Source organism: Netta rufina (assembly GCF_964035555.1).
Source record: "Netta rufina genome assembly, chromosome: 7".
NCBI lineage: Eukaryota > Metazoa > Chordata > Aves > Anseriformes > Anatidae > Netta > Netta rufina.
In genome coordinates this window covers 29,709,698-29,723,059 of record NC_140130.1, presented here as the reverse complement: position 1 = coordinate 29,723,059, position 13,362 = coordinate 29,709,698, and the positions used below count along the sequence as shown (strand labels likewise).

At 33.3% G+C, this 13,362-nt stretch overlaps 1 protein-coding gene across 1 annotated transcript in view; it reads right to left on the bottom strand.

The window, feature by feature from the left end:
* ATRNL1 (attractin like 1) overlaps positions 1 to 13,362 on the bottom strand; it is a gene marked incomplete at both ends in the record, with an annotated part of 490,387 nt that overhangs the window by 280,861 nt on the left and 196,164 nt on the right. Inside the window, 3 exons of the mRNA XM_084290483.1 lie at positions 3,544 to 3,701; positions 4,713 to 4,791; positions 5,440 to 5,534. Coding sequence (XP_084146609.1) covers positions 3,544 to 3,701; positions 4,713 to 4,791; positions 5,440 to 5,534 — 332 coding nt within the window. The remainder of the gene's footprint in view (positions 1 to 3,543; positions 3,702 to 4,712; positions 4,792 to 5,439; positions 5,535 to 13,362) is intronic.

Sequence of the window (13,362 nt, the reverse complement as noted above, 5' to 3'; positions counted from 1 at the left end):
AGTTCAACAGGAAAATATCCAAAATTTGTGTGCCAGTATAGAACGACTACTGAATTCTGAGAAAAAAATGGTCGCTGTTCATGTTGCACCTGGTAAGAGTGCTATTTGTGGAAACAGCTCTTAGCCAAAGATGTCCTATATCACCAGTTTCCTAATGATCATTTATGCACCTTTGCCATATTTCTGCTTCTCCTTTGATGTCAAGGACAAAAAGATCTTATAGCTAAATAAAATGCTTTTAGCATCAGGAAATTTAAATGCATTTTCCCGAGTGTTGCAGAGAAGCAATGTTACTGAAAATGCACCCAGCCATTATGGATGGAAGAGAGGGACACTGAGTAATGGGAACATAGAGCAGAATTTTACAAAGTAAATATATATTTTTTTAAAGAGAACAGAACTTCATACATAGTTTCTATGTAGTTTCTATGACTGGTAAGTAATTCACTACTACCTAGTGCTGAAGATTCTGAGGTCACTAGGATCACCAGTGACAAAACCAAAATGGGTCACTGGGTAGTTGCTGATTGAGAGTTATCTCACACCAACACAATTCAGGAAGTTGCTGCATGGATACAACCTTCACATATGCTTTTTTTTCAGAGTCAGAAAATCACATTTCAAAAGAAGATATTTTATGTTAGGATCACCAGGGATTTATTAAAGTTTAGAAAAAGAATCAAAAATTGCTGAATAGGTAACACATAATAAAAGTACCTGAGGAAGCAACTGTAAGACACTGATCCAAATAAATAACTGCATGCTGGGACACAGTTTTCTTTCTTGTACATGTAAAACTAATGAAGAGAACTGAATGCAAAGATGGAGATAGTATAGGTGACTTGGACAGGAAAACAGTTACTTCTGCTATAGAAAATGCAATGGTAAGAGCAGTAATTTTAGCACCCAAAGCCAAACCTTCCCAGTGAAAGACATAAATAATCTTAACTCCAGTGCCAACATAGCAGGCATAAAAGAAGAGTGGTGAAATTCATATGAACACAACTTGAAATATCAATTACAAGGGAAGTTAAGGTCATGATTTCTGCTTCCTTAAGAACTCATTCTTTATATAATCTATTTTTTACAAATCCTAAGGAATAAAGTAGATACAGGGGACTGGTACTCAGATTGTATATGAATCATGTTAGATGTGCTGAAGAGAGTTTTTAGCCCTCTGCTAAACTACTGTGTTATCTTACTTATTCATATGAACAAAATACCTCTCTTGAAAGCTGCAATGATTTCTTTAACTCTAACAGGATTAAAGGAAACCTTTAGTGGTGAATTGATATAAATTATCACTATGCTTTTAACCAGCATGTTATGACCAATGCAGCATGACTGCAGTCATTGAAAGAACTGCAACACAAACAGTTCAGAGTTTAGACCATTTGTGAATGGGCCAGCATCCCGTGATATCCAAAGCCCCGCACTGGAACACAGGGCTAGCTGTCTAATCACCACAGAAACATAAAGGTGGCTAATTCAAGAACATGAATTTTCAAATGGTCTAGAAGTTCTTCAGAGACCATCTAGAAGAGTTCCTCATTCCTAACCAAACTCTATTTCATCATCAGTATCTTGAACCTCCCAAAGAGCCCTGTCACAGTAACGTCATTTATGTAAGGATTATCATCCTCTAAATGGATGTTCTCTGATATGACAATAGACTGACTGCAACCACCTTTGTGAACATGAAATGCGCTTACAGATGTAGATGTAAAAGGTCATAGGTATGAGAACTGTGAGGTGATGTAGTACTAGTCTTAGAAATTACAGCCTCTGGATAGGAACAACCTATTACTTCCTTCTCTTAATCTTAAATCCTAGGAAGGCCAATAGATTTTTTAAAAATCTACTATATAGAGAATCATAAACTTTACATAGAAAACTAAATTTGTGTTCTCTGAAAAGTTCCCTACTCCATTTATCATTTGAAAACCTTATCTGTTGACAGTGTACCAAAAATAATAAATTAATGGGGATAACATGAACTTCACTTATTTCCTTGTAGAAGAACAAATCACAGTATGAAAATGTTGAAGGATAAATAACAATCCTGTCAATTTAGGAAGCCAAATAGAGAGGATAATATCACAGTCTTGAAACTTTGTTTCTGTAGCTGAAACTTAGCATTCTTTTTCCTCAGCATAAAATTCAAGTGAATTCATTTCTAAGTGGAAGAAAATTTTAATGAGAAATTAACAGGGCAGAAAAGGAATATAATACTCAAGCACCATCACCTGAGACCAAAGAATTTCTACATGCCTCAAAAATAAATATAAAAAAATCTGAGGCAACTGTGGCACATAAGGAAGCAAATCAAAAGTCTGACATAAAGAAAAGAAGAAGGAATGGAATCATTGATTAGGGATTCTCTTTATCAATCATTAAAACACATTGCTATTAGCGTGTTACGCTGCAAATAGCAACAGCACAGGAAGGAGCTGCAATCTGCCAACATCTGACAAAGATTTGCACATCTTAAGAATACATCACCTTAATAATGGTAGTCTTGTAATGATGATAAAGGTATCTTCCAATCTTATAGATGAAAGGAGTGTGTAAAGCATTTGCAGTTTAAATTGTTTCATGAGTCTGTTTAGGAATTTGGCGTTCAAACTTGTTTTGTCCTTAGAAAGTGGGATTGGTGGATGGGAAAGATACCCCTAACCTCAGGGGTTTTATGCATAAATGTTAACTAGTACATATATAAGTGTGAATAAGTTCTGCAAATTTATCTTTGGACACCGTGTAACATATTCACAGATATCTTTCACGTCTGATTATGAAAAGCCTAGCTATAGCCAAAACTTGGTCATCCAACATTAAAAGCACCTGATTGATACAGGGGACACAGTATTTACAAATACAGCTATAGTAAAGGTAATTAAATGGTAATTAAAAGTATTTCTGGAACTTCTAGCAAAAAATAATACATCACTGTATCTTTTTTTTTTTTTTTTTTTAGTCTGCCACACATTCCAGAAAATATTAAAAAAATTTATTCCAATGAAGTCAAAGAAGAATATAAATTCCAACCACATACACCTAACATTAACCCCGAAGTATGTAATAATGCACTGCAATGCAGATATTAAACCTTTTAAGGTAGTACGAGGCTAATAAAGGTAATGATTAGTGAAAGATTACAAACAAATATCTAGGTATGTATATACGTAGATACTTGTACGTCATCACATCACATGATGACATACAAGTGTCTGTGTACAAACATATTCATATTTTTTTATGTACACATTTAAAGGCATAAGATATCACAAATTTATATGTATGTTCAATAATGTTAACTTCAGACTTAAAACTGACAGCCTAAAGTCTATCTCATTTGAGAAAGGAAGAAGAAAGCCTCTCAACCTCCAAAAGTACAAACATTATAATGTAACTACTCTACAAAGAAAATACTATGTAATATTATGCAAATAATACTATTTGTACAATTGCTTTACAAGTGAAATTTAACTTCAACGCAAAGCTAAGATGTCTACATCTCCATAAGCACAAAACAACTGTACTAACCTGTATTTTGATTGGCCATGAAAAATTACTGACATAGACATAGAAAGTGATGTTTGGGTTGCTCCGAAAGTTAAATTTTTCACAAGAAAAGCTGTCTCTGTATTCCTTAATATTAGCCTTAGAAACAACAGGAATCTCTTCTCCAGATATTGTTCCAGCTAAAAAAAAAAACAATAACAATAACATATGATGTCCTGATACAGGACATCAGAACAGGTATCTCTTCATATACGTACAGAGAATTTACGAAAACTATTACTCTGGTTTCAAAAAATCATGAACGAAACATAAAATTGATAGAAGTTACATGAACTTTATTCTAAAGTTATTATGGTCAGCTAAACAGCTAATATAGTTTATTCCAGTAATTTATATTCCATTTCAATAAAAACTTATAGGTTCCTGTTGACTAAATTAAAATAAAGGAATAAATAGAATTTGAAAACTGTGGTATGTTAAAATACAATACAGCAATAAAATACAGAAATACATCTAAGAAGAAATTTATGAGTTGATGAACCTTCATCAGACTCTGAACCTTCAGGTTTTTATTTTTTACTTTATTACAATTTCATTGAAGCATCATGCTTCTCCTTGGATGTATTTTCAGAAAGTCAATAGAACCAATTCAGAGAAACTATCTAAATAAAGCTTTTCTTCCTTGCTATTAAAACAAAAAGGAGTAATGGGGCTGAAAGTTGGAGAAAAATAGATAAGCAGCTCCTTTTATCAGCACACACAGACGAACTTTATTGTTTGATATCAATGTTAAGGTTAATAATTAAATTTTTAGCTTGAACACTGAAACAAAGAAATTAAAATCTCAGTCTCTACAGTAGTTAAGGAAGCAATTTATCTTAATTAAAATCACAGCATTTCATAACACTGTCATTTAAAAAAATTAAATAGACTACAAGCTTTTTCTACCAAAGTCATTTTAATTGAATAGGAGAGAAAGTTAACATATTAATGAAGCTTTGTTCAAATTGCAAATTATCATCTGAGCTTTAAATAATATAATTAATAATGGCATAATGATAATGGCAAAAGAATACATTTTGTAAAGTTTTATTATCAAAATCAGCAACAAAGAGACAATTGGGTTAAAACAGCTTAAGGGATCATGAAATCATATGGGAAAAAGACATCATACCAAAATTCACCCTTACCTGTAGAGCCAATAGACCATGTAATATTGAGGTTGAAGTTGTTTGATGCATTAATTGATATATCCAAATTTTTATTTGACTGGATACAAAAAACAAGATAATTGAAGTTAACAAAATGTATCAGAATGTATTTGAATATATTGAATGTATTTGATCCGGTGCACAGAACCAAATATAGGTTTACAATCATCTACCATTTTTCAGCTAAAACAGACACTCTAGTATACAGTCTTCCAAGACAAAGGCAATTGTCTCTTTTGCTTTGATAAGAATAGGTCACAAGTAAGAATACAACTTCACCAGTTATCTTTTCAGATTGCAAACCACATAGTGAAATAATTGTCTTTGCAAAACTAAATAAAAAAATGGTATAAAAATACATTTCAATTACAATTCATAAACAATCTTTTTCATCTACTAATAAACATTCCTTAACTAAAGGGTATGCTTCTATAATTCATCTCAAGAAGATACTAGAACTCGTCATTCATGGGACTAATAATAAAATAAACCAGCTGATAAACATTTACAATTGATCTGTGCTCATTGATCTAGCATTTAGAAATTTTTCTCACCAAATGCACAGGAATATTTTCAGTTTCCAAAAAGATTTGAATTATTTCTAATACTTATAGATACTTTACAGACTTTTCATTATGATAAAATATAATGGAAATCTCAGTCATGACTCTTCAAAGCTTGTCTAAAATTAATCATATTTTCTTACCTGCTCTGGATTTGCTATAAAGTTTATGGCAGTGTGATGGCGATCATCCTCTTGTAATAAGCTGAAGGTAAACTGGTAATCAATCAAAAGGCTGTCTGTGGACAAAACAGAATGCAGAAATAAAATAGATTCAAGTGTGCATACATTAATAAAATGTTATGGAAGCACTTAGAAATTCACTGTTCACTTTTATTTTAAAAAGCACAGGGTAATCTAAAAGTCAGGTATATTCATATGACATTTGTACTACAAATGTTTCCTTCAAACTATTAAAGAAACAGAGGCAAGAAACTGCCATGCTATTTCTATCTGTTCCATTTCTATCACTCAACATCAATGGTACTCCTCAATGACCACCTCAGGTTGGCTTAAGTACAGAAGGGAGAAAGGACCCAAGCCATGCTTAACCCTTCCTGAAATGAGAATAAAATGATTGCAAACAGTTGGAAGACAGAGATTTTGAGCCATCCCATGGTATTCCTGAAGATGGACGAATTAAATTAAGTCTTAGCTGGGTCATAGAAACAACTCTAGAAACAACTGTAAAGGAAATTTCTGGAAATTTCAGGCTGAAGCAGGTTTCCAGCACCTCTGTAATACAAGAAAAAGAACCCATCAACACGGATTACTGTTGCTGAAATTCATAGAGGGGTCATGGAGAATCACAGAATACATTGTTCAGGGCAATCAGACAGTCAAGAATCACCAGAGCTCTCAGAGAGTTATTATATAAATATATTATATTTATTATATAAATTGTGTTGCAGTTTAATAATCCTTGTACAACAGGAAGCAGAGGTGGATAGGGTGGATCTTGAATGTTCTGTTACAGGGCCAGATATCTTCAGATCTAACAGAATTCTTTGACCAATATGGCCTTACAAAGATCAAAAGATTCCAGTTTTTCCTCTGTTATGGGAAATAAGGAGGTGCCTTATAATTGTAAATTTACATGATTCAGATTAGTATTTTCTATTTGTGAAAATATGATTAGACCAAAATTATCTTTGATACTAGACCCTAGTGAATAATTCCGATGCCCTATTTTAATCCCTGTCTTGATAAGATTGTACTAGCCACCAACACCACTCTAGCAGAGCATTACAAATAATAATAAAAAAGTGATCATAAAACCAAATCAGTAAATACAAAGAGTGACAGATTAAGTCAAAAGTGGAAAAAAGCAGTGTCAGCCTTTTGTTGGACTCAATAGTGTGCTTACTGCTGACAATCACCTTTTCTGTTGCAACACATCATCTGAAAACATACACTCTTGTATCCCATGGGAAGTCTGACACAGAAGGAGAAAAAAGCTTACTGATCAATGAAATGTGAATGCAGCCCAACTTATTGCCCTAAAAATTGAAGAAAACTTCAACTATTTTTTTCAGAGTATGGAAAGAAAATAAGAGAAGTAAATGAAAGGAATTACAGTCACCACATTTCAATTAATCAAATAAAAATAAATTTTATCATCAAACAGATGCCTTAGACAATGAGTTTTGATTAGGTATTTCAAAGCTTATGAAGGTGAAAGATGAATATATATTTTTTAAATAATAATTTATTGATAGTACTCTACACTTCTATGACTATGTAAATAAAATTAAGAAAGCTTCAGTGACTTTTTTAGTAACAATGTGACATATCTATGTAGTAAGATTATTATTATACCTATTACACAGTAACAGGACAACAAAAGATAGGAAGTAGAGACTGATCCCTATTAAAGGGATTAATAAATCCTTTCATAATTACGACTTGTAAGGCCAAAGGCCTGCAATAATTTGTAAATATGTTAAAATGTGATTTGGTTAGCCTGGGATCCATGAAATACAAATAACTGCTTTAGTACAGATCTTTGCAAATTGTTGTAAATATACTGTGGACTAGCACCACAGCATGCACTTCAACAGATATTCTGGTTACTACAAAGACTACATGCAAGTAGGCCTTCAGGACATGGTATGGTATGGTATGGTTGATTTCTCACAATACAGAGCAAATTTTTAAATGCCATGGTTTTTCTCTAAGCCTAGATTGTGCCCTCTCAGAGATGCAGAATGTCAGCCAAAAACCAGCAGTGATATATGTTTAAGACATCATAAGACAAAAACAAGATTAGAAACATGACTCCTGTCACCCAACCATAAAAAAGAAGCACTTGAGTTTAAAAACTTAAGTCATTTAATCTTAAAAAAAAAAAAAGTTTTTTTCCTGCTTTTAAACATTTTTTTTCCCTGTTTTTAAACAAATTAGCTAACTAAAAGCAACAACAAAACACACCCCTCTGTTTTACATGCTAAAAGCCAAGGAGTTATGAACATATCTTCCAATGATAAAAGATGTTAAACTAGAGAGATCGCCATAACTTTACCATCTGTAATCACCCCACCACCACCACCACTTACTTTTAGTCACAAAACAATTGAAATAATAAATCATGAAAAACAGAGTTGGTTATGCATAGCATCTTTTACAGTCAACATGTCCCAAAAAATTTTATGGAGCTATCAATTAGCAATCACTCCATTACTAGTAAGTAGCAGAGACAGTTATATATCCCATGCAGTAGCTGTTATCTCCATTATACTACACAGACAACACTTGTGATTCTCAAAAAGACTTCTGAGAGTAGATACACAGACCTTCAAAGGTGCCACAGCACCTTTCACTTATGGCAAGCCAGCCTTATAAAGTGGGAAGAGATTTCCACTATTCAGAAAGAGCGCATTTCTGAGCACTAATGAACACAAATTATGAAGTTTTTATTTCACAGAGACCTGCAGTAGAGGGCAACAAATCATCAAACCTATCTTGAACACAAAGTGGATGCTTGCAAAGTAGAACTATGTATCTCTTCACAGATGATTCAAATTCAGGGAAGATACCTGTAATGTACAAGACTTGAACATGACAAAGAGCACTGCCTATTGCAGTTACATGACTCAACAGTGCAAATTAAAGAGATGATACTACGAAAAGACTTCTTTACATCTTTCTGAGGACTGCAAAAGTATGCTGAAGAAGTTTCTTTTTCCTCACAGCTTGGAGAAAGGTTTATTTTCATAGTAAGGATTCTTCTGGTTAGTGAAAACTTTGAGCAAGATTTGCCTGGATCTATTCTTTCAATCGAACATCCCACATACCTGTATGGCTCTAAAGCTAGATTTTATTAGAGTAAAAATTGGAAGAACTAATTTAAGAGGAAATTCAAAGTGAGAGTAGAAATTAAAAGGGACTGTAAAGAAGTCACTCCTCTACCTATTGCATCTGCATCTTATTCTAATTCCTTCCTCTCCTCCAGGTTTCACCTTCTTCAGACAACAGGCAGAACAAACAACTTTCCTTTGCATTGTCAAGCTCCATCCTGAACATAAACCCCAATAAATAATCTATGTTAATGCAGTGTAAAAGCACATAAACAAACTAAGCAGTTACTCAGTACATCACACCATGTTTCCCAATTCATAGTGCCATTCAGTCTAGACAGCTTATCTTGTAAATATATACAAAATTTAAAGTGAAATGTAATTGTATAAGTATGACTTGTTCTGAATAGTTAAATGTACAAATAGCTAAATGGATAATAGCTGTTTATAGCACACTTAAATAGCTATGTAAAGTACATTCAGTACATATTGTTGACATATAGTTCCACGTATTTAATGTCAGGAATTTAGAGAAGCCTTAGATTGTACTCCATATATTTTTCTTTGTCCTGTAAACTTTGATCAAGCCAACCATAAGTATTTTTACCCTTTAAATAAACATGAGACTTTTCATAAGTGTTTCTGTTTATAAAGACACACTCACATATAACAGATTGATTCAATCAGGAAATAAATCTTTCACAGCTATACAGAAATTAAGAAATTTCACTGTATTTACATTGTAGCACAGGATGAAAACAAAAGCAGAATACAAATAGTAAACACAATCACCTGCTATATTAGCAACACCTGATAAAAGCAATATTATAATTTTCAGCTGTCTGATCTATACAAAGTTCCGAGTCATTTCAAAATCTGATGAGCACTGAAAATAAAATAAACAAATGCAACCAACATTTCTGTAAGAGATAGAATTCAAAATATCATCAATGACCATTAAGTTTTAGAACTTAAACATTTAAGTTAATAGAATGATTTCAGTTAATTATAGAAGAAAATCCTTGACTCTCCAGAAGTGCAACTGATACACTGTTTTGTTTTGATTGTGGTTTCATTTTTCCATAAGAAAAAATGAAGTTAAATTTATTAGTTTTTCTTAGGATATCTTCATTTTCACATTTTTTTCCATATGGATTTACACTTGATGATTTAAACAAATAATTTTTAAAAAATCTAGACAATGAATCCCACCTTTGTTCAAGACACATTTCTTCAATCTAGATTTAATTCTCAGCACGTTTTTAATTCACAAAGTGTTAATTAGCTATAATGATTTTCTAAAGAGAGCAAGTAGTTAACTATGTTGACCACTGCATAGATTCTCCTCAGAACTATGGAAAAATGTTAATGACATTACAGAATAACTGTTGCATTCTTTTATTTTTAAAAAGGGAACAAAAAGAATTTACCTGAACCACATAAGCTTTCTAACAGTGACCTGTTTTTCTACAGAGCTCCAGTCTTTTGGAAATACTATACAGTAGACTGTTTCATTTTAGTTTTAGATTGTTTCAGTACAATGTTAATATCCAACCTTTATTTTTCTTTTTTTTTTTTTTTTTTTTTTTGCAATCATCCTTCATCATTACATTTTCCCACTTACTATTTTTGAAATAAAAAATAAATAATTGTTGTTGCTTTTTTTTTTTTTTTTTTTTAAATGTATGTTCAGAGTTTCCCCACACCAATGGTTGAGAGAAAGTCACTGAGACATTACCACATAACAAAAGTAATCCTACCACTTCAAGCTGTAAAATGACTGTAAAATGCCTGGCATGTTTGGTCTGCAGTCCAGACCTTCACGTCAAATCTGATACAAGGTACAGGCGACTCAAGTGCCAGGCAGAAAGAATTTAAACAGCCACATACTAGGGTATAACCAATAACTCCCCTGAATTTCAATGTCTAAATATTCAGGAAATATTCCTGATGAAAATGTTCTTGAGGACCTAGAAATCTCTTACACAAATGCATCGAGCCCACATCCCACCACCACATGCTGTAGTTTGAATCTACAAGCTTCAGTCAAAGGTTCTCAAGCAGCCAGCCCCATACTCAGCTATGAAGCTCAGCTACTGCAGAGTTCAGCCACCACGTTGCTGCAGAACAGCCTCCTCTTCAAAGATACCAACATGTTGCATGCTCCCTTCTTGTTGGTAGTATTAAAACCAGCTCTTCCCATTTTTCCTAGCAGGTTGTGTGCCACTGTCATCTTAGTGTAGGCAAGGGAGGAGCAGCAGCAGGACTCAAACCTCCAGGGAAAAAGGATTCAGTGTGCACGCACATGGAAAGAGGTAAGAGTAAGTCAAATGACACAGGCATTCAGCAGGCAGAGGGGAGTCCTATAGTCTAATTTCTGTTCCCAAGCCCACTCCTTCATTTTGTATTAAAAAATCCGTGAATAGATGAAGATTAAATAGACGAAATAGAAAAAGAATGTTGTGAGCTAAGACCACAATACAATCCTGACATCAACGGTCAAATATAACAAGGTCTTATGGTTATTGAGCCTTTTCTTACCTCTATTTTGAATTTTTCAAAACAATTTACCAATTTCATGGTCAAAAGAAGTTACTAAAATCAATTCAAAATGTCACTAATGAGCACATGTGAGAACACAACAATAATTAGGCAAAGAAAGTCATTTGATTAAATGAGAAAATAAAATTTCAAAGCAACAGTTTAATCCTAATATTGCTGTTAATTTTCAAGACAATGTTCTCTTTCTGACAGCCGTAACTTTCAACATGGCTAATATGGCTTAATATGGGAGTTTTATGCTCACTTTCAACAGGGAATAGACCTATTCTGATACTCAAGCTTTTGTATTAAAAGAAAATTGTGTTTTCTAAAATGCCAGATTGTTTCCAAAAGGACAAAGGCTGGACAGAAACATTTAGAGATTTTAGTGAAGTTTTACTTCACTATTTCTGAGTGCCACTAAAACACTTTAAGAATATATAATTATGATATTCTTTAAGAAAATGGATATGTGTAATGTAACTTAGTGATAAAGTTATGTACAAAAAGGTATGTTAAAGAGGAATATCAAGACTGTAAAATGAACCACTACAATCAAGGTTGCCTGTAAATTATTTTTGGGTGAGCGCTCACTTAATGGGCAGCTATTCAGCACTTAGTTCTATGCTCAGTACTCAGTGCTAGACCCATGCCTCATTTACTACACACTACACAAACCCTCTTCTAAAGACCGAATTAATTTCTAATGTGGCTGTCTATAGTATTCATCACTATCATTTTCAAAGTTCTTCAGAAAAGTTAACGAATTTGTTATAACATTACTGTGAGATGAGCAGGCACTATTAGTCCCATTTTATTGGGCAGGAAATGAAACAAAAGAGACCAAGGACAAAAACAATTATCAATTGCGAGTTGCCAATCCAAAACACTTAGAGTTTAATTTTTCATAATATTCCAAATTATATAATACTACATATGATCATTCTTATTTTGCAGCTCCTTCCATCATTCACTGTGATTCTCTCAAGTTTTGCAACATAATAGGAAAGGAACATACACATTCATCTACATGATCACTGATTTCTACCTCACAAACAGTTCCACTCTGTGTATTGTGGAGGGAAAGAGTATATAGCTATGATATTAAAAAATGTATAATACTGCCTTACTAAAAAAGCAAGTCAAAAACAATTATGCCATTTCTTCTGCTTTACTGGCATCCAGTGCCTATGTATCATATTTCAGTAAGGGAATTTTATTAAGTAACTTTAAGAATCAGGGTGGAATAAATTCTAGAAATTTGCTTTTCTTTTGAGTTGAGGACCCTTTCCCGAGGTCCTTCCAGTAAAGCATCCCAGTTCACTTCTGCCAGCAGGGAGGAAAAAATGAACCTGAGCTCCCAGCAAAGGAGCAAAATATATACAACTCAGCACATTCATGGGTCTTGTAACTTTCTATTTTCAGTATTTTGACCCCAAAAATTGAAGTTTTGCATAAGTTCTAAGTCAAAAGTCCTGCAGTACATAACATACAGCCATAGAGTATGCTACCAGACCCACAAATAACAAAGCCTAGTTCCTTTCAATGCAACTGTCTGATTCATTCAATTGTCCTTATCTGTCATCCACTGCCTCATTTTCACTGTTACATTAAAATGTTGAAGTTCAACATTGCTTCTCCATTGTGACAAAAAGTCATGTTCTATAAATGCTGAGGGTCATTTGATCTTCACCTAATCAATGACTGAAGTGATTTTCCATACTTTTTCTTGATAACTTATAATCGCAATTAAAGTGTGCTGAAAAGCATGGTATGGGACACCAAACGCTGCTGGAGTGACCTTAGTTCAGAGGGAATCCCTATAGACAACTTGAAATTATGGTGGATAGATAGTCACTAAATTTGCAGTGAGAGATGATACACCTGTAAGAGCGGTAGCCATGAAACAAAATCGAAATGTTTACTAGCAAAGGATGGGTAACAAAAATATGTGAAACCTCTTCATTCACTAAATAAATGTCTGGCCTACTCATACCTATGTACATATTAATAAAAACTTTTAAGATCACAGTTAAGAAATCATATTTCAACCATACATTCCCACCTGTAACATTATTTCAATATTTCCTTTACAATGGAAGGCAACCAGGCAATTACATGCTTGAGTTGATACATCTTCATGATAATTTTGCATGACCAAATTACACTAATACTATGAATAGAAACCCCATAAAATACTACTGTTCTATTTTTTACTTCTTGAAACCAC